The following is a 27,060-nucleotide window of genomic DNA, read 5'->3' as shown; positions in this document are numbered from 1 at the left end:
CTCTAATCCTACTGTGTGTAGCTAGCTAGCGAGGCTTGCTACCTGCTCTGGCCACACTGGATTTACTCCCACACTGTCCGTAATGGAGTGGAGCCTTTAATCTCTGACCCTGATTCTAGGGAAGCACTGCCTGATGGGAGACTGAGTATGATGGGGTCTAGGTTGGAGCTGGACTACAATCGGACAGCGGATTTGGAGGTCTCCAACAGTCAGGCACACAGCTGGTTTAATGGAGAACGTTTGTTGAGTAGGCTTTAGAGATTTTTTATTTTATTTTTTATTTCACCTTTATTTAACCAGGTAGGCTAGTTGAGAACAAGTTCTCATTTGCAACTGCGACCTGGCCAAGATAAAGCATAGCAGTGTGAACAGACAACACAGAGTTACACATGGAGTAAACAATTAACAAGTCAATAACACAGTAGAAAAAATGGGCAGTCTATATACAATGTGTGCAAAAGGCATGAGGAGGTAGGCGAATAATACAATTTTGCAGATTAACACTGGAGTGATAAATGATCAGATGGTCATGTACAGGTAGAGATATTGGTGTGCAAAAGAGCAGAAAAGTAAATAAATAAAAAACAGTATAAAAACAGTATGGGAATGAGGTAGGTGAAAATGGGTGGGCTATTTACCAATAGATTATGTACAGCTGCAGCGATCGGTTAGCTGCTCGGATAGCTGATGTTTGAAGTTGGTGAGGGAGATAAAAGTCTCCAACTTCAGCGATTTTTGCAGTTCGTTCCAGTCACAGGCAGCAGAGTACTGGAACGAAAGGCGGCCAAATGAGGTGTTGGCTTTAGGGATGATCAGTGAGATACACCTGCTGGAGCGCGTGCTACGGATGGGTGTTGCCATCGTGACCAGTGAACTGAGATAAGGCGGAGCTTTACCTAGCATGGACTTGTAGATGACCTGGAGCCAGTGGGTCTGGCGACGAATATGTAGCGAGGGCCAGCCGACTAGAGCATACAAGTCGCAGTGGTGGGTGGTATAAGGTGCTTTAGTGACAAAGCGGATGGCACTGTGATAGATGCTTCAGTGTTTCACACTTCCATTTGAACCTGCGCACTCTGCTACCTAGAACCATAGGGATCTTCGGCTGTATGTTCCCAGGTTAAATGTTTCTTTGAGGGTTCTTCTTTGGGGGAAAATGTTCTACCTGGATCCAAAAATGGTTCCAGATGAAGAAACCTTTATCATTCTACGTAGCACATTTTCTACTACGAGTGTCTTAGTTAAACCTGGTCACAGTTTACATAGAATTCAAAATGGAAAGGTATGCATACCTACCTGAGTCAGGACACAACGTTATCAATATTTCAAGATTGATAAAGAAGCCATGTTGGAAAATGCCAGAGGTTAAATCAATGATGAATGATCCTTTAATCTAGTTCTGAAAGACTTCCCCTCTGTGGTGAATGATCCTTTAATCTAGTTCTGAAAGACTTCCACTATGTGGTGAATGATCCTTTAATCTAGTTCTGAAAGACTTCCACTATGTGGTGAATGATCCTTTAATCTAGTTCTGAAAGACTTCCACTATGTGGTGAATGATCCTTTAATCTAGTTCTGAAAGACTTCCACTCTGTGGTGAATGATCCTTTAATCTAGTTCTGAAAAACTTCCACTCTGTGGTGAATGATCCTTTAATCTAGTTCTGAAAGACTTCCACTCTGTGGTGAATGATCCTTTAATCTAGTTCTGAAAGACTTCCACTATGTGGTGAATGATCCTTTAATCTAGTTCTGAAAGACTTTGTGGTGAATGATCCTTTAATCTAGTTCTGAAAGACTTCCACTCTGTGGTGAATGATCCTTTAATCTAGTTCTGAAAGACTTCCACTCTGTGGTGATTGCAATGCAACAGTTTGTCAATATATCAGCAAACAACAGCTAGAAAGTCACACTTGAATTAGTTATTTGGGCAGGAATTTCACCCAAAATCTTTGAGGAGTGTCATAATTCCTCAATGTTTCTCCCCTGTGCACCAAGTGTTTATAAACTCAAATTGGATTGACTCAAGAGCTTATCCCATGAAATCACCTTGCTGTACTGATGCCTAACAACATATTTGATGGGAAATACAGAATAATACAAAAACCTCCATTACTCTGTCTGTGAAAGAGACGAGCAGAACTGGAACAGGCCATAAAAAAGAAGCCTCAAGGTAAAATGGCATCTGCCTAAGTCCAAGGCAATATGACATGTTGTGGGGTAAAAAACCTTCCCTTGAACAAAGGGTCTGGAAAATAAAGTCAGGAAATTAGAAAAACTACCTTAACAAGCCCAGAGTGGCCTTCCTTCCACATCAGTACAGGCAGGAGGGTAACTCAAGGGTATCTTTTATGAATCACGGGGATAGATTTCATGAGGTCTCTCTACACAGCACTAAACTTAAACTCAGTGCGAGATATGGAGCAGGATGACTTCACTAGCCAGAACCTCTATTTCTCTATTATAACCTTATTTTCCAAACAACAAATGTGACTGTAGTAGTATTCTCAATATGAGTGCAACAAAGAGAGAGAAAGTGAAAAAGGAAAAATTGGGATGTAAAATGTAGTGCTATTTCCACTTACCTGTCAAGTGGCTGGGAGGCAGGAAGCCGCTGTGGTGGGGGGAGGGGCCGTACGGGGAGGCGGCCGGATGGCCAGAACCTACGGGAGGAGAGAGCGAGAGAGAGAGGACAGTTGAAAAAGAAAAGGAGAGCCGTACACTCTAGGAGCTCAGATGCAATAATTTAATAACCTAATAACCAACATTTTGACAGACAAGCTGTCTTCATCAAGGTATAATGACAAACACTGCAGGTCACTAGTTTATATAGTGTCAAAGAACACACACAGTTGTCTGTAATCATGGCTGTTTGTGGCTTGATGTCATTGGTTAATTTACAGAATAGAACATGTAAAAACATGAATGGATAACATATGATCATAGATACAATGTGGCTACATAAGCCTACGAACATTCACAATGAATACAAAAATCACAATAATCACAAGAATGGCTTCAGATCAAAGTCTACGCTGAGACCGAAGGGAGCAAGGGTCTTTAAATGAAAGTTCCAGACAGCCTCTCGTTTAAACAATAAAATGTCGAGGTCTCCCCCTCTCCTAGAGAGGGTGATGAGTTTGATGCCGATATAACGGAAGGACCAAATCGAGTAGTTTGCTTCCAGAGAGAGTGGACCGACGATGTTATCTCAGTGTCTCCACTCAGATAGTGGCGTCAGTAGTCATCTGTCACAACCTCTAACTAGGCATCCAAAAAGAGGACAAACCACCAAAAATACAGTGAAGGACATCTGATGTTTCATAGGGTTAACAGTGGTTGGCTGAGAAAGGCTTGATAGCAATTAGCATAATATTCAATAGTCTCATGTATGTGTGGATGTGTGTGCGCTCGTGCGTGTATATGCATTTAGGATGGGGGGGAGCTTTTTTATGAACAGACGTTGACCTCTTTTACAAAACGTTCTTCACCCATATTTCATGAATGGTTCATGAACGAGCCAATTACAAGCCAATTCAGGAACAATTCTGGATAATTACAAGCTAAAGGGCATCCGCCTCCATGTTGCCTTCAAGGCAGGTTCTACAAGCCAATTATCACAAATAAGTTTGTTCCAAATGGCACCCCATGCACTATGAAGGGAATAGGTTGCCATTTAGGATGCAGATTAGAGAAGCATCCATATTCATGGCCACATCACATGTCTAGGACAACATTTACAACAACAGCACTTCAACTAGGGCAGGTAAAGAAGAATAGAACACAGCTGAACACTAATACACCGTGTGTCATTACAGGTGTGAAGAAATGTGACAGGTAACCAGGAAGTAAACAACTGTCTATATGGATAGAGTTACACTCTTATTGGACAACAGTAGGCCTACTCAGAATTCAACCTGAAGCTCTGAAAGGTACTATGGGCTTTGGTAGATTTGGTATGGCATCCACATCACCCGAATTGTGGGGTTGTTGGCAGTAGGGGAGGTATTCTGACTTGAGAGCCGGACTTTTGTGTCTCATTCATAGATGTCAATGGGAGACAAAAATGAAGAGTTCAAATCTGAAACGATAATATCCCTAAAGACCCTGTGACATGTCCCTCTGTGCTGGGTAGAGTACCATGAGCCCTGTGCTGGGTAGAGGACCATGAGCAATGTGCTGGGTAGAGGACCATGAGCCCTGTGCTGGGTAGAGTACCATGAGCCCTGTGCTGGGTAGAGTACCATGAGCCCTGTGCTGGGTAGAGTACCATGAGCCCTGTGCTGGGTAGAGGACCATGAGCCCTGTGCTGGGTAGAGTACCATGAGCCCTGTGCTGGGTAGAGTACCATGAGCCCTGTGCTGGGTAGAGGACCATGAGCCCTGTGCTGGGTAGAGGACCATGAGCCCTGTGCTGGGTAGAGTACCATGAGCCCTGTGCTGGGTAGAGTACCATAAGCCCTGTGCTGGGTAGAGGACCATGAGCCCTGTGCTGGGTAGAGGACCATGAGCAATGTGCTGGGTAGAGGACCATGAGCCCTGTGCTGGGTAGAGGACCATGAGCAATGTGCTGGGTAGAGGACCATGTGCCCTGTGCTGGGTAGAGGACCATGAGCAATGTGCTGGGTAGAGGACCATGAGCAATGTGCTGGGTAGAGGACCATGAGCAATGTGCTGGGTAGAGGACCATGAGCCCTGTGCTGGGTAGAGTACCATGATCCCTGTGCTGGGTAGAGTACCATGAGCAATGTGCTGGGTAGAGGACCATGAGCCCTGTGCTGGGTAGAGGACCATGAGCAATGTGCTGGGTAGAGGACCATGAGCCCTGTGCTGGGTAGAGGACCATGAGCAATGTGCTGGGCAGAGGACCATGAGCAATGTGATGGGTAGAGGACCATGAGCAATGTGCTGGGTAGAGGACCATGAGCCCTGTGCTGGGTAGAGTACCATGAGCCCTGTGCTGGGTAGAGTACCATGAGCAATGTGCTGGGTAGAGTACCATGAGCAATGTACTGGGTAGAGGACCATGAGCCCTGTGCTGGGTAGAGGACCATGAGCAATGTGCTGGGTAGAGGACCATGAGCAATGTGCTGGGTAGAGGACCATGAGCCCTGTGCTGGGTAGAGGACCATGAGCCCTGTGTTGGGTAGAGGACCATGAGCAATGTGCTGGGTAGAGGACCATGAGCAATGTGCTGGGTAGAGGACCATGAGCCCTGTGCTGGGTAGAGGACCATGAGCAATGTGCTGGGTAGAGGACCATGAGCAATGTGCTGGGTAGAGGACCATGAGCCCTGTGCTGGGTAGAGGACCATGAGCAATGTGCTGGGTAGAGGACCATGAGCAATGTGCTGGGTAGAGGACCATGAGCCCTGTGCTGGGTAGAGGACCATGAGCCCTGTGCTGGGTAGAGGACCATGAGCCCTGTGCTGGGTAGAGGACCATGAGCAATGTGCTGGGTAGAGGACCATGAGCAATGTGCTGGGTAGAGGACCATGAGCCCTGTGCTGGGTAGAGGACCATGAGCCCTGTGCTGGGTAGAGGACCATGAGCCCTGTGCTGTAGAGTACCATGAGCAATGTGCTGGGTAGAGTACCATGAGCAATGTGCTGGGTAGAGGACCATGAGCCCTGTGCTGAGTAGAGGACCATGAGCAATGTGCTGGGTAGAGGACCATGAGCAATGTGCTGGGTAGAGGACCATGAGCCCTGTGCTGGGTAGAGGACCATGAGCAATGTGCTGGGTAGAGGACCATGAGCCCTGTGCTGGGTAGAGGACCATGAGCCCTGTGCTGGGTAGAGGACCATGAGCAATGTGCTGGGTAGAGGACCATGAGCAATGTGCTGGGTAGAGGACCATGAGCCCTGTGCTGGGTAGAGGACCATGAGCCCTGTGCTGGGTAGAGGACCATGAGCCCTGTGCTGTAGAGTACCATGAGCAATGTGCTGGGTAGAGTACCATGAGCAATGTGCTGGGTAGAGGACCATGAGCAATGTGCTGGGTAGAGGACCATGAGCCCTGTGCTGGGTAGAGGACCATGAGCAATGTGCTGGGTAGAGGACCATAAGCAATGTGCTGGGTAGAGGACCATGAGCCCTGTGCTGGGTAGAGGACCATGAGCCCTGTGCTGGGTAGAGGACCATGAGCCCTGTGCTGGGTAGAGGACCATGAGCCCTGTGCTGTAGAGTACCATGAGCAATGTGCTGGGTAGAGTACCATGAGCAATGTGCTGGGTAGAGGACCATGAGCAATGTGCTGGGTAGAGTACCATGAGCAATGTGCTGGGTAGAGGACCATGAGCAATGTGCTGGGTAGAGTACCATGAGCAATGTGCTGGGTAGAGGACCATGAGCAATGTGCTGGGTAGAGGACCATGAGCAATGTGCTGGGTAGAGGACCATGAGCAATGTGCTGGGTAGAGGACCACGAGCAATGTGCTGGGTAGAGGACCATGAGCCCTGTGCTGGGTAGAGGACCATGAGCCCTGTACTGACCTGTGGAGGAGAACATGGGTCGTGCCAGGTCGTGGGTGTAGGGAAACCCAGGAAACACTCCTGGGGCAGAGGGACGACTGAACAGGTCCAGCTTTCCATTCATGTCCAGTTTGTGAGGGTCCACCTGCATCTGCTGTTAGAGAGAAGGGGTGAGAGGGGGCAGCGAGAGAGAAAGAGAGAGAGAGAGAGAGAGAGTGAGAACACGAGGGAGATGAAGATAAAAGGGAAAGAAAAGGTAGAGGATGAGAAAGAAAAGAAAACAGAGTGGCACTGTCAGTGTTTGCAAATGTAGTAATTAACAATAATTGATGCTAGTCATTTCATAGTTCAAGGAGGGACTTGTAATCTGCTATAATCAGTGATATAATCACTGTGTGAGATCAGAGAGGAGGGACAACATACAGTACATAATGCCTCTACATGCCCAACACATACCCACTGTGTCATAACAACATCAGGGTAAGCTGATTAGGCCCACTAAACCCCATGAGGACGGGGTGCCTATGAAAATGACACCATGACAGAGATAAGAGGAGTCTTCCAAACTACAACCAAAATGGCCGCTACCTAAGTAGGCATAGAAAGAGAGGAATCCTTGGGAAAATAAAATATTTGGCAGAGGATCAAGCACATCCCTCCTTCCCCTCCCTGGGCCTCCTTCTGCCTAACACACACAACACACACACACACAGATCACTCACCTTCATCTTCTGCTGATGGTGGTAAATCTGCCAGGCGATCTGGACGTGCACCGCACACCACTTGCCAGGTTTCTGAAAGTTAGCAAATTACTACAGGTTAAACCCAACACCTTAATGCTATGACACGATGATGCTGTAGAATTTACTCAACGTTATGACATGTTGGTACTTGGTACTGCAGTAAATTTGACAGTGCATGGAAGACAAATGAAATCATGGCTTACTCTAACTGCTGTCCTGAAAGGATCCGATACCTGTGTTGTTGAAAGAAGAAAACATGAACCATAATCAACCCACAGCCACAATCATCTATACTTCCTTCATTTCCATTGTAAAGCATCAAGCATGGACTTGCTGTTTTTGAGGGACAGTGACAGTAGGCTACGTACCCGTGGGTCCTTCTGTAGGAGTGTGTGAGGTACTGCCCCCGAACGGGATGCTACGTCTATGGGGTTAGAGGACTAAAAGAGAGGATAGATAAAGAAGAGAGAGGAAGACAGAGGCAGAGTGTTACAACTGAAGATGGTGGAAAAAGGGACTTTGCACAGAATGACAACACCAACAATAGACACATTCCAAAACACTGCCTATTCTGCATTGATTCACACCAAGAGACCCCGCATAGCAAGCAACTGTATGAGACGCGCACTCCTAGGAGGTCTCCAGTACAGAATCAACAAGACGGCAAATTATAGATCTCTGTCTTTGAGGTCTAGAAGAACCAGAATGCCTAGATCTTAATCAATCCCAGAGTACTAGGTGATCCCAGGAGGTTCCTAGCACCACACCCTCCACCCTCCATCTTCCAACCCCTCTCCTGATGCTCAGTGGTGCCCAGCGCTTGGCTATAATGGAGGGATGGAGGGGGCTAACTGTACTGTACTATAACCATCTGGAGGCAGGAAACAAAAGACCTCCATAATAGAGCCTGTAGGGAATAAAACCAGGGGATTTAGGCCAGCTTTGATTGGTGGCTTACAACAGGGTCAGAGCCTATTGGGCGCCTGCCAGGCCCCGATCGTCTTACACCACCACCACACACACACACACACACACACTGCTGCTTATCTCCCCCTGCACTGCACGGCTCAGGCCCGCCAGCTTAAAGACAGGCCTTGTTTGCATAGTCTATTACAGGGAAAAAAAGAAGCAGGAGCAGATTTGTCAGGCTGGTTCACTTGAAACGCAGCTGCCTGCTGCCCTGTATACAGACTGTAAAGGAAGGCTTTGGTGGTATTCAGTTCCCTTAATTCTAGCCTCATTCTTGGGTGAGATGATGAGCAGAATGCTGAGTTGCCAGTGCGGGTGTGTTTGTGAAGCTTTTCTATTGTGTGAGTGAATGAGTGAGTGAGTGTGTGTGCATGCGTGCATGCGTACTGTGTGCATGTGTGTTTGTGTGCGCAATGCACGTGTGTCTGTGTGTGCAGGTCTGTGGGGCTAACCTTGGGCTGGAAGGCTCCTTGCAGTGAGCTGAAGGGTCCTGAGTGGGGGAGCAGCGGGGGCATTGTGGGGGGGTAGGAGGGGAAGAACTGCATGGAGGAGAGGAGACACACAACCACTTCTTAAAACAGATTACAACAAGACGCATAGAGACGACACTCACACATACTTAAACACGTGTAGAAGAATACATTTATATTTTCTTTCTCCAAATGTCAAATATCTAACCACCATATTTGACAGAAAACATGCTAAAAGCATGGTGATGGAAGTTGAAAGGAAATAGTTTACTTACATTTGAATGTCTAATGAATGGATTGTCCAGTTTTGGAGCGTATTTGTCAAACTGGAAAAAAGAATGGGAAAGGAGAGTAAATACGTCAGTGATGCCAAACTGACCAATAACAATAACAGGAACTCTGCATCTATGAACTAAACACCATCCAACAAATACAAGAAAATCCCATTACACCTATTCAGTGACAGAACACAGGAGAGAGGAAGTTCAGTACAACATCAGTTAGATCAAAAGCCCAGGAAGTCTGACAGCAACGAGCTTAAAGGAAACACTGAGCATTCTGGGGTCATGTTTTGTTTTGCTGCTGGCCAGCCAGACTGCAGATTAACTTAAATCATCAGTGATATGACTAATCAAATGGACTGCCAATATTAGAGATTTTCCAATTTGTCTGCAGCACAGAAAAACAGCCATCGAGTTAGGCCTAGAGACAGTACTATGCTTGGGCGGGGGGAGCTCTCTCTACCTTACTTAAAGGCCCTAGTGTAAAACGAGAAGATTGAGTTATGTTTCTTATTAGGTGGAACATTTGGAGACGTGAAACTAATAGGCTGTGACAGATGTGGGGTTTTACAATGATCTCTGTTATGGAAACGGAGCACACAGAGACACATACATACTATAGGGGGGGTTGCCATTTTAGTGTGTGTGACGACTCAGAGAGAGCGAAATACAGAGACATTACAATTTTCTATGCGTAACATCATATAATTGTGGGTATACGAACAGTCAGTTTTTGATAGGTGAAATTAAATTGGTTTGACTACATTTTCAAGAGAGGTCATTTTGAACATGTACAGCATGAGTCTGAAATAACTTTGAACAACTCAAATGGTTTAATATAATGAAACATTTTCCGAAGCATACTAATAGAATAATGACATTAGGATTTCAACAGAAAGATTATAGCCTCATATACAGTATCTGGTCATGAGGCCAAGCCATGGGAATCTAGTTTACATATTTGTCAGTTAGTGAGAGAGAGACAGAGACAGAGAGAATTCCCATGTATGAATGGGGACTTTGTGTGACTGCATGTAAGCCAAGACTGCTCCTCTATTTTGAAACATGCTAATTGCAACTGACACTAACTTATTCCTATTCCATAAATAGACAAACCATTTGCAGGTACTTTTGTGAGTGTTTTTACAAACCGCCGCTGGTTTGGGTTTTCATAAAAAAGGAAAAACGAGACGCACATAAATCAGTTAATTCTATGTGTGTGTGTGTCTCCCTCCTGCGACATGGGCGGGAAAGGAGGCGGTTTTCTCGCTCAGCACTAGGCATAGCTCCTCTGACTGGGCCTTGGCCTCCCAGCGAAGCGGGGCCATTCAACATCCGCCACAGAAAACGTTCCCAGCGGCCGGTTTGTGTTTGTGGGCGATAATTGTTCCAAATCAAACAGACACCCTATTGAGTGGAAACACTGAGGCAGCTTCCGAGCTCATTAAACCAGTCCGCTCCCCTTCTCCCTCTGTACCCTCTCGTTTCCATCTTAAGCACGGCCCTGTTTTATGTTTTACACTGGGGGAGTAATACTCGCTAGTGGCTTTATGGCTGTCTATAAAACTCATGCTTTATCATTTACAGGGCCTGTCAGAGGTTTATTGTAAACAGCTTTGGATAATTAAGGCTCGGTATTTCATCTTTAAACAATTAATGATATTCTTTTTCCTAAGAAGACAGAGGGGAAAATAGATGCTCAGTGTTTCTATTTGGCAGGGCCAGCTGCCTGATGGCGTAGAACAATGAACCAATACAGAGGATTCATCATTTCATTCATTACAGCTATTAGCCAAGGGCCGTTACATAGTTGAAATGACATGGAGTGCTCACAGTGAGCACAGCTGGACCGATCCAACTGCACACGTCATGACAAACACTAAAAAACAACCACAACATTACTCCTGTCTCTCTAAACAAGCAGTAAAATGAAAGTGAAACAGCAATGTTGCTGGAGGGAGGAGAGGAGAGGAGAGAGAAAAAACACAAAAACAACAACATGGGTTAAGTAAAAACACAGTCTCAATAAAACAGAATACATTAACAGTCTTAAATCCCATTGTAACAACAATGCATCAGCCACAACATACAGATGAGAGTGCACAAAGCCATACAGCATTAGCAAGATGAGGAAATAAGTGAAGATGAAAAGAGACAAACAGAGTGCTATAAAGAAAGCCTGGCTGCCATATAGAGGAATGAAGGGATCAGCTGCAGGCAGAAGATAACAACAGCAGCACACATGCTTTTTGACAGAGATTTACAATCTAAACTAAACAGTCTCCCTGACTGCTTATCAGATAGCTGTATGTACATAAGCTAAGCCCTTTTTCCTGGCGTTTCTAACGTACAGGGATCATGTTAGATTCCACAAAGCAAAGCAGCAAAGCCCCATGCTCTAAATGGACCCTAGCCTAGGGGTCATGACATGATAGATTATATCTATTACACTAATGCTGAAAGGGCATAAATGGGAGTCGTGTCTGAATGGATTTCTCAGATTGCTATTGCTTTCCAAATGATGGATGAATACTCCTAACTTTTCCAGGGAACATTTTTACAATTTAGAGCTGCCAATGTTTTGCCCCTGGCTGACTCGATGGCTGACTCGATGGCTGACTCTATGGCTGACTCTATGGCTGACTCGATGGCTGACTCGATGGCTGACTCGATGGCTGACTCGATGGCTGACTCGATGGCTGACTCTATGGCTGACTCTATGGCTGACTCTATGGCTGACTCGATGGCTGACTCGATGCTGCCTGATGACGGTTAAAAAGGCACTGAAGCTATTATACATGATCAAAACAGTCCGAATGACGTCACTCCCTTTCATCTGGAATGAAGTCATTGAGTGTAACCACAGGCTTTGAATTTGTCATTGCGGAGCATTAGCCCCCAGTGCATGGCAGTCACGCCACACATCTGTTGGAAGGCCCTTTTGTTTCTGGTGTATGGCAGGGAAATCAGAACATTCAAAAACATTTCAAACACATCCATATGAAAACAATAAAAACACTCCTTCAATAGGTCTCCTTTGTCCCAGAGCAAAAAATGTCATGTTCATGGAGAGAATGATGGATACATTGAATCAACTGTACTGACGTACGTCGGTTTGGGCAGGCTTCCCTTGTGTTGTAAAGGAAAGGGGCATATAGTGAGCCTTTGTGCATTGTAATGCTTTTGAAGCTCAGCCCTCTATATAGGCTAATGCACATGTAAAACCCTGGTCCAAAAGCATAATGTCTATTATTATATACTGTAGTGTTATATGCAGCAGGCGTTATGTCTGGTTTCAGCACTGAGGATGAACCACTACAAACATGTGTACTGTGGCGGGGAGATGACGGGTTAGTTGGAGCCTTATTATGGGGCTGTAGTGATGACTTGAGGTGCCCCTGCCTCCTGTTCCTCAACTCTCTGTAAAACCGCACTGTTAAAGTGTCCCTGTGACAGTATGCAAAAGACCAAGAGACCCAACCAGCAGAGTGGGGAATGGATAGCAAATGTTTGGGTGGGGGAGGAGGGCAGGCTCTGGCCCTATCGGTTGGGAGGAGGGTGAGCGTTTGGCAATTGGGGTGACTAGGACGAGGAAGAAGAGGGGGGTTGAGTTTTACTTATATGGGAGCTTTACTTATCCTCACATTTCTGGCTGGGGTACGCACCATGGGGGGTGCGGTGGGCGGAGGAATGATGGTGGCCGGGGGCAGACTGGGCGGGAAGGGCGTGAAGGTGTGCTGGTGGGTGTGTTGGTGCTGATGCATGTGCTGGTGTTGGTGAAACTCTCCCCTCAGGAGTGACACAGGGGCCAGCGGGGACCCCGTGGAGGACGGCCCCCGGCTCCACCCCTCTGAACTCTGAACCAGGAAGCGGTTGTTCAGCTCCTGCCGCAGGAGGTCATGCTCTGCAAGAAAGGAGAGCGAGAAAAGGGGGGAAAAGGGAGACACAAGAAAGGCACGGACGCCAGTCAGTTTTAACAACGGGTAGAAGAGAAGAAAGAATAGTCACCTGGCATTCTCTGTTTCTCCAGCTCATGCTGTGAGGGTTTTCTACGTGAGGACTCATTGGGGGTGGTAAGAGAGTTGCCTGTGACAATGTGCCAATCAGAATCCCCGAATGAGGCTGGCAATACATGATTGGTTGGTTGAATGATATCAACAGGCTGGTATCTAAAGACAAGAGAGAACCAAGAGTCACCTCAGCAGAAAACACAGCAGACTCCCTCCACTAATGCTACATATCCTAGCTACTACTATTACCTTAAAATGTCTATTACCAGTGCTTGACTTGGGCAGAAGCTCACGGGAGCTGAGTACCGGCATCTCAAATGTTCTACTGCTTAAGCTCCTGCTCCTCTTATAGAATATTACTTCAAAAGTAATATGGAGTTCCTGCACCTAAATATAAATAGTACCGGCACCCAAATTGAGTACCGGCACCTATTTCAGTTCAGTCCAAGTCAAGCACTGTGTATTATAGTACAATACACACTAAAAGAGTATCAATAAATAATAATTGACAACAATCAGTTCTCTTACACAGATACAAAATCATATGAAGATACAATTCTGCTACATTTGACATATTACAAAAATATGTAAATATTACAAGATTAACATAATAGTAGAACTAAAAGTCAGCTTCAATATGAACATCTTACGTCTTATCTAACATGCCCTTCCTCTGACTTGCCATAAAAGAACAGTTAGCTGACAGCATGCAGTGTTACGGACGAGAAAATATCCTCTGGCATTTCACTTAAAGCTATTCTTCAGCCTAGATTACTCAAATCAAATCACATTTTATTGGTCACATACACACGGTTAGAAGATGTTAATGCGAGTGTAGCGAAATGCTTGTGCTTCTATTTCTGACTATGCAGTAAAATCTAACAAGTATTCTAACAAAGTCACAACAACTACCTTACACACAAATGCACACAAATGTAAAGGGATGAATAAGAATATGTATATATAAATATATGGATGAGCGATGGCATAGGCAGATGCAGTAGATGGTGTTGAATACAGTAAACACATGAGATAAGTAATGTAGGATGTAAACATTATTAAAGTGGCATTATTTAAAGTGACTAGTGATACCTTTATTAAGTCCGTTTATTTAAGTGGCCAGAGATTTGAGTCTGTATGATGGCAGCAGCCTCTCTATGTTAGTGGTGGCTGTTTAGCAGTCTGATGGCCTTGAGATAGAAGCTGTTTCAGTCTCTCGGTCCCAGCTTTGATGCACCTGTACTGACCTCGCCTTCTGGATGACAGCGGGGTGAACAGGCAGTGGCTCAGGTGGTTGTTGTCCTTGATGATCTTTTTGGCCTTCCTGTGACATCGGGTGATGTAGGTGTCCTGGAGTGCAGGTAGTTTGCCCCCGGTGATGCGTTGTGCAGACCTCACTACCCTCTGGAGAGCCTTGAGGTTGAAGGCGGTGCAATTGCCGTACCAGGCGGTGATACAGCCCGACAGGATGCTCTCGATTGTGCATCTGTAAAAGTTTGTGAGTGTTTTAGATGACAAGCCACATTTCTTCAGCCTCCTGAGGTTGAAGAGGCGCTGCTGCGCCTTCTTCACCGCGCTGTTTGTGTGGGTGGAACATTTTAGTTTGTCCGTGAAGTGTACGCTGAGGAACTTAAAACTTTCCACCTTCTCCACTACTGTCCCATCGATGTGGATGGGGGGTGCTCCCTCTGCTGTTTCCTGAAGTCCACGATCATCTCCTCTGTTTTGTTGACATTGAGTGAGAGGTTATTTTCCTGACACCACACTCCAAGGGCCCTCACCTCCTCCCTGTAGACTGTCTCGTTGTTGTTGGTAATCAGGCCTACCACCCTTAGTGTCGTCTTCAAACGTGATGATTGAGTTGGAAGCGTGCCTGGCCACACAGTCACAGGTGAACAGGGAGTACAGGACAGGGCTGAGAACGCACCCTTGTGGGTCCCCAGTGTTGAGGATCAGCCGGGAGGAGATGTTTTTTCCTACTTTCACCACCTGGGGGCGGCCAGTCAGAAAGTCCAGGACCCAGTTGCACAGGGCGGTGTCGAGATCCAGGGTCTCGAGCTTAATGTTTGGACTATGGTGTTAAATGCTAAGCTGTAGTCTGTAGTCAATGAACAGCATTCTTACATACGTATTCCTCTTGTCCAGATGGGATAGGGCAGTGTGCATTGCGAAGGCGATTGCATCGTCAGTGGACCTATTGGGGCAGTAAGCAAATTAGAGTGGGTCTTGGGTATCAGGTAGGGTGGAGGTGACATGATCCTTGACTAGTCTCTCAAAGCACTTCATGATGACAGAAGTGAGTGCAATGGGGCGATAGTCATTTAGTTCAGTTACCTTAGCTTTCTTGGGAACAGGAACAATGGTGGCCATCTTGAAGCATGTGGGGACAACAGACTGGGATAGGGATTGGTTGAATATGTCCGTAAACACACCAGCCAACTGGTCTGCGCATGCTCTGAGGACGCGGCTAGGAATGTCGTCTGGGCCGGCAGTCTTGCGAGGGTTAACACGTTTAAATGTTTTACTCACGTTGGCCACGGAGAAGGAGAGCCCACAGGCTTTGGTAGCGGGCTGTGTCAGTGGCACTGTATTGTCCTCAAAGCGAGCAAATAAGTTGTTTAATTTGTCTGCGAGCAAGACATCGGTGTCCACAACGGGGATGGTTTTCTTTTTTCCTGCCACATACGTCTTGTGTTTGAGCCGTTGAATTGCGACTCTACTTTGTCTCTATGCTGACACTTCGCTTGTTGTTAAAAGCAGTGGTTCACACTTTCAGTTTCGCGTGAATGCTGCCATCAATTCGTGGTCTCTGGTTAGGGAAGGTTTTAATGGTCACAGAGGGAACGACATCTCCGATGCACTTGCTAATAAACTCGCTCACCAAGTCAGCGTATACGTAAATGTTATTCTCTGAGGCTATCCGGAACATATCCCAGTCCATGTGATCAAAGCAATCTTGAAGCGTGGAATCCAATTGGTCAGACCAGCATTGTATTGACCTGAGGAATTTAGGTTCTGTCTATAGGCTGGGAGCAGCAAAATGGAGTCATGGTCAGATTTGCCAAAGGCAGGGCTTTGTATGCATCACAAAGTTCGAGTAGCAATGATCGAGAAAGCTACCAGCTCTTGTCGCAGATTCGGTATGCTGATAGAATTTAGGAAGTATGTTAGCTTTGTTAAAATCCCCAGCTACAATAAATGCAGCCTCAGGATGTATGGTTTCCAGTTTACATAGAGTCCAGTGAAGTTCTTTCAGCGCCGACGAGGGCTGTGACTATAATCGAAAATAATTATCTTGGAAGATAATGCGGTCGGCATTTGATTGTAAGGAATTCTAGGTCGGGTGAATAAAAGGACTTGAGTTCCTGTATGTGGCTGTGATTACACCATGAGTCGTTAATCATAAGGCATACACCCCCGCCCTTCTTCTTACCAGAGAGATGTTTGTTTCTGTCGGCGCGATGCGTGGAGAAACTGGGTGGCTGTACCGACTCTGACAACATATCCCGAGTGAGCCATGTTTCCTTGAAACAGAGAATGTTACAATCTCTGATGTATCTCTGGAAGGCAACTCGTGCCCTAACTTCGTCCACCTTGTTATCTAGAGATTGGACATTGGCGAGTAATATGCCCGGAAGCGGTGGATGGTGTGCTCGCCTACTGAGTCTGACCAGTAGGCCGCTCCGTATGCCTTTCCTGCGGCGACTGCGTTGTTTTGGGTCGGCCTCTGGGATGAGATCACATGTCCAGGGTGGAGGTCCGAAGAAAGGATTCGCTTCGGGAAAGATGTATTCGTGGCCATAATGATGGTAAGTTGACATCGCTTTTATATCCAATAGTTCTTCCCAGCTGTATGTAATAACACTTGAGATTTTCAGGGTTAACAAATAAGAAATCATTCATAAAAAAACAAATAACTGCATAGTTTTCTAAAGACCTGAATCGAGACGTCCATATCTGTCGGCGCCATCTTGCATGCAAGAACTAACAAAGGAGATCCATGTTTTTTGCCAAATAAAACCAGAACACAAATGAGAAATTGCTACCATTGATAAAACGTTGTACTTGGAGTAATATGGAGGGGCATCAACATTTTTAAAATGCCTTTATCATTTGTAATGGGATAATACATTAGAGTCGTATATACCCATTATTCCCTCCTTTACTGCATGTGCAATTGTAATAAATTACTTCACTTACCAGATCATAAATTGATAATTGAATGGTTACAGGTAGTGTTGGAGAGTAATGAACTATGTAGTTCAACTAAACTCAGCAAAAAAAGAAACGTCCCTTTTTCAGGACCCTGTCTTTGAAAGATAATTCATAAAAATCCAAATAACTTCACAGATCTTCATTGCAAAGGGTTTAAACACTGTTTCCCATGCTTGTTCAATGAATCATAAACAATTAATAAACATGCACCTGTGGAACGGTCGTTAAGACACTAACAGTTTACAGACCGTAGGCAATTAAGGTCACAGTTATGAAGGACACTAAAAGAGGCCTTTCTACTGACTCTGAAAAACACCAAAATAAAGACGCCAGGGCAATACATTTCAATGTCTGTACTGTGAGAAGCCTAAGACAGCGCTACATGGAGACAGCTGATCGTCCTCGCAGTGGCAGACCATGTGTAACAACACCTGCACAGGATCGGTACATCCGAACATCACACCTGCGGGAACAGGTACAGGATGGAAACAACAACTGCCGAGTTACACCAGGAAAGTACAATCTATTGCTCAGACTGTCCGCAATAGGCTGAGACGCTGGACTGAGTAGTAGTAGTCCTGTTATATGGCAGGTCCTCACCAGACATCACCGGCAACAACATTGCCTATGGGCACAAACCCACCATCGCTGGACCAGACAGGACTGGCAAAAAGTGCTCTGCACTGATAAGTCGCGGTTTTGTCTCACCGGGAGTGATGGTCGGATTCACGTTTATTGTCGAAGGAATGATCGTTAGACCGAGGGCTGTACTCTCGAGCGGGATCGATTTGGAGGTGGAGGGTCCGTCATGGTCTGGGGTGTTGTGTCACAGCATCATCACACTGAGCTTGTTGTCATTGCTGGCAATCTCAATGCTGTGCGTTACAGGGAAGACATCCACCTCCCTCATGTGGTACCCTTCCTGCAGGCTCATCCTGACATGACCCTCCAGCATGACAATGCCACCAGCCATACTGCTCGTTCTGTGCATGATTTCCTGCAAGGCAGAAATGTCAGTGTTCTGCCATGGCCAGCGAAAAGCCCGGATCTCAATCCCATTGAGTACTTCTGGGACCTGTCGGATCGGAGGGTGAGGGCTAGGGCCATTCCCCCCAGAAATATCCGGGAACTTGCAGGTGCCTTGGTGGAAGAGTGGGGTAACATCTCACAGCAAGAACTGGCAAATCTGGTGCAGTCCATGAGGAGGAGATGCACTGCAGTACTTAATGCAGCTGGAGGCCACACCAGATACTGACTGTTACTTTTGATTTTGACCTCCCCCCTTTGTTCAGGGACACATTATTCAATTTCTTTTAGTCACATGTCTGTGGAACTTGTTCAGTTTATGTCTCAGTTGTTGAATCGTGTTATACAAATATTTACACGGTAAGTTTGCTGAAAATAAACACAGTTGACAGTGAGAGGACGTTTATTGTTTTGCTGAGTTTAGTAATTGAATTGCATTTTGCTGTAGCTTGGTGGTAGTTGAACTAAATTCCAATCTTGGTAGTGTTTTTACTAGTTAATTACATTTGACCATGTACAGTAGTGGTGTAGTTAACTACTGGAACTACACACTACTTTTTTTGCCAAAATAAAATATAGGTGGGTGAAGTAGGCAAGAAATTCCTTTCTTTTTCGGCATCAGACCTGCCTAATTCTCACTTGAAACATAGTTTTTGTGTTTAATAGGATAAATTACACATTCTGTTAACATCTGACTCCAGAGTGATCTGTTCTTGCAATTTGTAGTCTATGACATTTCAGATTTAGATATGATAATTTTCCACTAAGTAGTTTGGGTGTGGTGAACAAATATTTCAACATCACTTTAGTTAAGTAAACTATATTTTTCTTAAGGGTAGCTTTAGTGTAGCTCAACATATTCCATTGAGAAGTAATTGGTTGCTTGGTAAACTATATTTTCAAAGTAGCTTCCCCAACACTGGTTTCAGGTCAATGTAACCTGGCATGTTAACATCTACTTAATATCACATAATTAACTTTTATTCCCTCTGTACTTGGATGCTTTTATTGTACAGTTGGGTTTACATTTCTGCAACGATTGACTTTAAAATCACATTAGATTGTTACTTTGGCTGAATTGCTACTTAATGTTACAGAATAGCCCTTTGTTCTCAAATGTCCCATTAGATCATTACCATGACCTATTATTACCTCTACTACTTGTTATTTTTTACTCTTACATTTATTATATTGATTAATGTTCTGCTTTGTTGAGGGAGCTAGCACATAAGCATTTTGCTTCACCTTTTATACCTGCTGTAAACTGTGTATGTGACAAATAAAATGTGATTTGATTTATTATTAATTTATCAAGCAAACAGGTCACAAAAAACTATAGAGCAAAGTCTAAGTAAAACATATTAGTACTACAAGGAGAATACACACAAAGCTGAACGTGTCCAGTTTCTACACTCTCGCTGCCAAGACAGGCAGACGGACTAGCCTTGCTACCAGAGATGTAAGGAGGGCAATCTTACCAGGGTAGGGGGTGCCAGCAGGGTGCCCAGGGACCACAAGACTGTTCGTGGGTAAGGTCGGAGGTGGCGGCAGTGTGGCGGGGGTTGCGAACATGGCCGGATGGCGATGGGCCGGGCTTCGCAGGGAGGAATAGTGTGAGGTAGAGAGGTTGGCTATGGACAGAGGCAGGGCCGGGGTGGAGGAGGGAAGGCTGCTCAGGTGGTGTGGTGAGGGGGGCAGGTGGTGGTGTTTGGGGAGGCCTGCGCTGCTGCCGCTGTGACTGTAGAGAAGACAGAAAGAAAGAAAGAAAGAAAGACCAATGAGTTATATACAGTTGAAGTCGGAAGTTTACATACACCGTAGCCAAATACATTTAAACTCAGTTTTTCACAATTCCTGACATTTAATCCTACTAAAAAAAATCTTAGGTCAGTTTATTTTAAGAATGTGAAATGTCAGAATAATAGTAGAGTGCCCAAAGTAAACTGCCTGCTACTCAGGCATAGAAAGCTAGGATATGCATATAATTGGTAGATTTGGATAGAAAACACTGTTAAAATAACATCTGTGAGTATAACAGAACTGATTTGGCAGGCGAAAACCTGAGAAAAATCCATCCAGGAAGTGGGATTTTTTAAATGTTTGTAGTTTTCTATTGAATGCCATTACATTATCCATTGATTTAGGACTCAAATTGCACTTCCAATGGCTCCCACTAGATTAGAAATAGTTTCAGGCTTATATTCTGAAAAATGAGAGAGTAAGACCACTCTGAATGAGTGGATCCTACAGTGTCCCAGAGGTTTTTCATGCGCACAACTCAGAGCGCGCCTTTCTTGTTTACCTTTTATATTGATGACGTTATTGTCCGGTTGAAATATTATTGATTATTTAGGCCAAAAACAACCTGAGGATTGATTATAAACATCGTTTGACATGTTTCTACAAAACTTTACGGATACTATTTTGATTTTTCGTCTGTCTGTTTGACTGCGTTTGAGCCTGTGGATTACTGAACAAAACGCGCAAACAAAACTGAGGGTTTTGGATATAAAGAGGGACTTTATCGAACAAAACAAACATTTATTGAGTAAATGGGAGTCTTGTGAGTGCAACCATATGAAGATCATGAAAGGTAAGTGATTAATTGTATCGCTATTTCTGACTTGTGTAACTCCTCTACTTGGCTGGTAACTGTTTGTAATGATTTGTCTGCTGGGCGCTGCTCCAGTTTCAACTGTTCTGCCTTATTATTATTCGACCATGCTGGTCATTTATGAACATTTGAACATCTTGGCCATGTTCTGTTATAATCTCCACCCGGCACAGCCAGAAGAGGACTGGCCACCCCACATAGCCTGGTTCCTCTCTAGGTTTCTTCCTAGGTTGTGGCCTTTCTAGGGAGTTTTTCCTAGCCACCGTGCTTCTACACCTGCATTGCTTGCTGTTTGGGGTTTTAGGCTGGGTTTCTGTACAGCACTTTGAGATATCAGCTGATGTACGAAGGGCTATATAAATACATTTGATTTGATTTGCTGGGCGCTGTTCTCAGACAATCGCATGGTATGCTTTCGCCGTAAAGCCTTTTTGAAATCTGACACCGTGGTTGGATTAACAAGAAGTTAATCTTTAAACCGATGTATAACACTTGTATGTTTTATGAATTTTTATAATAATTCTGTTTTTGAATTTGACACTCTGAAATTTCACTGGATGTTGGCCACGTGGGACGTTAGGTCAGGGCTTTGTCATGGCCACTCCAATACATTGACTTTGTTGTCCTTAAGCCATTTTGCCACAACTTTGGAAGTATGCTTGGGGTCATTGTCCATTTGGAAGACCCATTCGCAACCAAGCTTTAACTGATGTCATGAGATGATGCTTCAATATATCCATGTAATTTTCCTCCCCCATGATGTCATCTATTTTGTGAAGTGCACCAGGCCCTCCTGCAGCAAAGCACCCCCACAACATGATGCTGCCACCCCAGTGCTTCACGGATTGGGATGGTGTTCTTCGGTTTGCAAGCCTCCCCCTTTTTCCTCTAAACATAACGATGGTCATTATGGCCAAACAGTTTATTTTTGTTTCATCAGTCCAGAGGACATTTCTCCAAAAAGTACGATCTTTGTCCCCACGTGCAATTGCAAACCGTAGTCTGGCTTTTTTATGGTGGTTTTGGAGCAGAGGCTTCTTCCTTATTGAGTGGCCTTTCAGGTTATATCGATATAGGACTTGTTTTACTGTGGATATAGATACTTTTGTACCTGTTTCCTCCAGCATCTTCACAAGGCCCTTTGCTGTTGTTCTGGGATTGATTTGCACTTTTCTCACAAAAGTACATTCATCTCTAGGAGACAGAACGCGTCTCTTTCCTGAGCGGTATGACGGCTGCGTGGTCCCATGGTGTTTATACTTGCGTATGAACATGGTACCTTCAGGCGTTTGGAAATTGCTTCCAAGGATGAACCAGACTTGGAGGTCTTGGCTGAGTTCTTTTGATTTTCCCATGATGCCAAGCAGAGGCACTGAGTTTGAAGGTAGGCCTTGAAATACATCCACATGTACACTTGCAATTGACTCAAATGATGTCAATCAGCATATCAGAAGCTTCTAAAGCCATGACATTTTCTGGAATTTCCCAAGCTGTTTAAAGGCACAGTCAACTTAGTGTAAGTAAACTTCTGACCCACTGGAATTGTGATACAGTGAATTATAAGTAAAATAAGTAAAATAATCTGTCTGTAAACAATTGTTGAAAAATTACTTGTGTCATGCACAAGTCCTAACCGACTTGCCAAAACTATAGTTTGTTTGGACCCTTTGGATGACAAATCGGAGGGAGATTTTCAAAAAGTAAGTGAATATTTAATCGTTATTTGTGAATGTATGCAACCTGTGCTGGTGGAAAAATATTTTGATGTGGGGGGCTGTCCTCAAACAATCGCATGGCATCTTTTCGCTTTAATAGCTACTGTAAATCGGACAGTGCAGTTAGATTAACGAGAATTTAAGCTTTCAACCGATATAAGACACTTATATGTACATAAATGTTTAAAATCCATATTATTTATGATTATTTATTGGAATTTCGCTCCCTCCAGTTTCACCGGAAGTTGGGACCCCTAGTCCTAAGAATTAACAATACATTTGTGGAGGGGTTGAAAAACGAGTTTTAATGACTCCAATCTAAGTGTATGTAAACTTCTGACTTCAACTGTAGATTCTGGTTCAGTGAATTTGAATGGGTTTATTACATGACTGGAAGCTGTGTCTATGAATTGTGAGAATGTATGTGTATATGTGATGTGCTACACAAGATAACGACTAGTGTTTTAGCTTGGATTCATTCAGCCTGTTTTGAGGATGAAATTGGGTCATTAGACGATGTCACCTAGGTCATATTTTCGAACAATAGATAGCACATTGTAGCCAAACTACTTTCGAGCTATCCTGTTATCCTTTGCTAGATACGTGACAGATCAGTGCAGGTGGAATCAACACGCTATCTGACGTAAGTCAATGAGGTATTGTATCATATCATATCAGCAAGGTATAAAGTATAAGAAGACTGCTAGGCAGAACTAAACAGACCCAGATCATGTAAGAGAGCTAGGCAGAACTAAACAGACCCAGATCATGTAAGAGAGCTAGGCAGAACTAAACAGACCCAGATCATGTAAGAGAGCTAGGCAGAACTAAACAGACCCAGATCATGTAAGAGAGCTAGGCAGAACTAAACAGACCCAGAGCATACGGATAAGATGTGGTCCTACTGTACCTGATGTCGTGCAGGCTGTTGTACTGCAGTGGGTGATGCTGGTGATGTTGGTGGCTGATGAGAGGCCTGGCGTGGTGTTGGTGCTGGGGGAGAGGGAGCGAGACAGGGACCCGGTGCTCCTGGAGAGGGTGGGGCTGGGCCCTCAGCAGGGGAGGGGTGGGGATGGGCAGCGCCCGGTCTGACTCTCTCTTGATGAGGAGGGGGGGCGGGGAGGAGAGCCGCACCCTTGGGTGGGGCTGAGGGGGGGCTGCCGCGGTGGCAGAGGGGGCAGGGGAGCCCGTAGGCGGGGAGGCCGGGGTGGGGCTGGACACACGCGGAGTGAAGGACACCTCGTTGCTCTGCTCCTGGCTACGCTGGAGCCCTGATACTTTGGCCGAGCTGACAGCCTTGGACTCTGGATTCTCATTCGTCGTCACACCTGCAGAGGCAAAGAGACAAGGAACGTTAAGGGAGGATGTAGATATACTATTGCCTGGTCTACTGAACCATGTGTGCAGAAGAAAAAGAAATACACTACATGACCAAAAGTATGTGGACACCTGCTCGTCCCGTTCTGGGAGTTTGTGTGGCCTTCCACTTTGCTGCTGAGCCGTTGTTGCTCCTAGACATTTCCACTTCACAATAACAGCACTTACAGTTGACCGGGGCAGCTCTAGTAGGGCAGAAATTTGACAAACTGACTTGTTGGAAAGGTCACTGAGCTCTTCAGTAAGGCCATTCTACTGCCAATGTTTGTCAATGGAGATTGCATGGCTGTGTGCTTGATTTTATACACCTGTCAGCAACGGGTGTGGCTGAAATAGACAAATCCACTAATTCGAAGGGGTGTCCACATACTTTTGTATATATAGTGTATCTGCCTGCCTCCCCTGTCCCCTCCCCTCTCTCCCTCACCGTACTGCTTCTACACGTCTCCTACACAAGGATCCCTTTTTCTTTCCCTCCCTAGGTTTTATGAAGTGTTTAATCAGGTCATTTTCATGCTTGACTATAATCAGATGATCCAATTTCTGCGAGCGATCCAGTCAGTATGAATAAATCACACCTAATTAAAGTTAAATGCCACTACTATTCAGGGCTTTGCTGAGCACACAATCTGGCATGAAATAATTATGTTTCAATTGTGCTGTGAAAAGAGATCACGGCCCCTTATCATGGCCTTGCTGCGTCTTCACCCCACAGATCTTTCAAGGGATTTCTAAAGCTGTAGGCTACAGCCAAACACTTTGAACCCAGCCAGCTACTTCATCTGGGTCCCTGGGAAGACAAGGAGCTTTTGTAACAAGGAGAATTCCAATGAATTTCCATATTCAGTACCAAGAGCATAACATTTTAATGGGCTACAATGTTTCTACTAAATAAATAATGCCACAGAGAACATAAATCTCAAGGAGGCTTTAATTGGAATCTATAGACAAAAAGCCCTGCTCGAGAAAATGGTGGCTGACAGGACAAGTGCTAGTGGTGATAAAGGCATATTTCACTGTGTTTTCCTGACCACAGTCAGCTCTCTTCATAACAAAATGCAGGGTGAATGGAATATGCCTAACCAAGACAGTGGTAGCAGCATTAAACCTAAAATATAGGTTTCAAATGAGCAAATCAGCTGGGAAGTGGAATCACTCTGAATACAGAAATATAACCTGCAAGTAAAGAGAACAAATATTAAAGAGGAAGGAGAAAATGGAGAGACAGATTGAGATAGAGGGAGAGAAAGAAAGACAGACTGGGACAGAATGGCCCTTTAAGCATCTCTAACTTCTGCCTCTAATGCAGCAGAGATTCAAGAAGGCTTACTAGAGCCTCAATTGAACAGCTCCATGGGAGTCTCAGAGCGCCGCAGAGAGCAGCCAGTGACAAATGAGAGCAGCCAGTGACAAATGAGAGCTAGCCTACTGCCTTCAGCAGCCAGTGAGAGCTCAGCTCCTCAGAGCAGGCAGACTCATATTGGAATATCCAGGGCTTAATAGAACCCGCTTAATCTTCCAAGGATTCTAACGCCCATAAAAGGGTAATAAAACGCTGTATGGAGATTTTAAACACGTTCCCCCTTCGCCTTTACAGGAGCAGCGGGGGAGGCAAAGGTGTCACGACTTTCCAAATGAATTCAGGTCTGGGTATAATAATACGGCTTTATTATAAAAAGGGTCTTAAATAAGGATTCCTTCTCTGGGTAGGCCGAGAGAGAGCGAGAGAACGAGCGAGAGAGAGAGAAAATGAGAGCGAGGCAAATAATTATCTGTCGAAATGTCGCCCTTCGCTGACGTTGCCGTGGAAACCCCTCTCTTTCCTAGACACATTGTGGAGGAAGGAAGCCAATAGGACGGCTGAGGCTGTAATACTGAGGACACAATGAGCGGTGGTGGGTTATCTTAATGATGATTATAATGGGGTGTAATGGAGGCAGGGGGGACCTGATGTGTCAGCCTGAGACTCTCTATCTCCTCATTAAAACAGTTTGCCAGACTAGACCAGGCCGAGGGAGGGGCCGTACACTTCACACGCGCACACACACATGCACACACACACACAGCCAGGTTCAGCCTTCTCATTCTAATGAAGGGCAGGATCTGATTGTGAATGTGTTATGGTCACATTACAAACCCTATTACTGTCTGGTATGCCTAGGGGCTGATGGTAACATGGTATGCTATCATATATGGCCCTCAGCTACTATCTGGTTCATACTGTGTTGAGCATATGCCTACAGCAAACACACAGAGACACGAGAAGTGATCCATCAATGGAACAACATGTTTGTTATTGTTGAGAATGTACCAATCCCATAACAAGTTTAGATTGTATTCTTGTCTGATGGTAAAGCGAGGGCCTGGTAGTATCCAAGTGACAGGAATTCTTCTCTGACATGTTTCATCACAGGGATTAATGCTGTTACAAGAACATTTCAATTGGTAATACTTACCTACCGCCCAAAGCACCATTTCACTGTTAATACTGTCACCGCCCAAAGCAACTAACAGCTCTCCTCGCAACTGAATCTGATGACTGTCAACTGTAGTTCCACAGTCAATCACAAACTTCAGGTTTACACTTCTCCTTCCTCTCTCAGGACAAAATGTTATCTTCCTGAAAAATCTCACAATTTCATTCAGCAGGCAAGCCAAACTGCACCAATAAACATCTGAGATAGTCATTCAAATTAAGCCGTAACATGGGTACAAAACCATGAAAACACATGGAACAGATGGAGAAAAAGCAGTGCTTGAGGACAGCCCCACTGTGTATGTCCTAGGCCTGGTTAGGGCTCGAGGAGACAGTGATACTCCCGTATTCAGTGTACGGGAGGTCAGGGACAATTCATCGGTTAGTGCACAATTTGACATTGACACTCCCTTGGGGAGTGTTGGCATCACTGTTCACCAGATGACATTTCAGGCCACTATTGATCTTTCTATAGTTGTTCCTGTGGCCTGCGTACTCTGGGGATTTGGTGTGGCACTGAGAGAAGGGAGGAGGGGATGGAGGGACGAATGGAATGAGGGATGGAGGGAGGGGGTGGATGAATGGATGGAGAGACAAATGGATGGACGAAGAGAGGGAAAGCGGGATAGATGGAGGGAGGGAGAAAGGGACACCAGATGGACGACAGGCTTTTCAGGACACCCCCTCTGTGACT

The 27,060-nt window shown here is 45.1% G+C and overlaps 1 protein-coding gene across 1 annotated transcript in view; it reads right to left on the bottom strand.

Annotated features, from left to right (window-relative positions):
* LOC115140217 (autism susceptibility gene 2 protein-like) overlaps positions 1 to 27,060 on the bottom strand; it is a 504,463-nt gene that overhangs the window by 3,886 nt on the left and 473,517 nt on the right. Inside the window, 10 exon segments of the mRNA XM_029678423.2 lie at positions 2,585 to 2,662; positions 6,492 to 6,624; positions 7,193 to 7,264; positions 7,417 to 7,446; positions 7,582 to 7,653; positions 8,635 to 8,721; positions 8,928 to 8,978; positions 12,578 to 12,837; positions 19,663 to 19,922; positions 23,424 to 23,841. Coding sequence (XP_029534283.2) covers positions 2,585 to 2,662; positions 6,492 to 6,624; positions 7,193 to 7,264; positions 7,417 to 7,446; positions 7,582 to 7,653; positions 8,635 to 8,721; positions 8,928 to 8,978; positions 12,578 to 12,837; positions 19,663 to 19,922; positions 23,424 to 23,841 — 1,461 coding nt within the window.

Source organism: Oncorhynchus nerka, linkage group LG13 (assembly GCF_034236695.1).
Source record: "Oncorhynchus nerka isolate Pitt River linkage group LG13, Oner_Uvic_2.0, whole genome shotgun sequence".
Taxonomy (NCBI): Eukaryota; Metazoa; Chordata; class Actinopteri; order Salmoniformes; family Salmonidae; genus Oncorhynchus; species Oncorhynchus nerka.
This window is presented reverse-complemented; position numbering and strand designations above follow the sequence as displayed.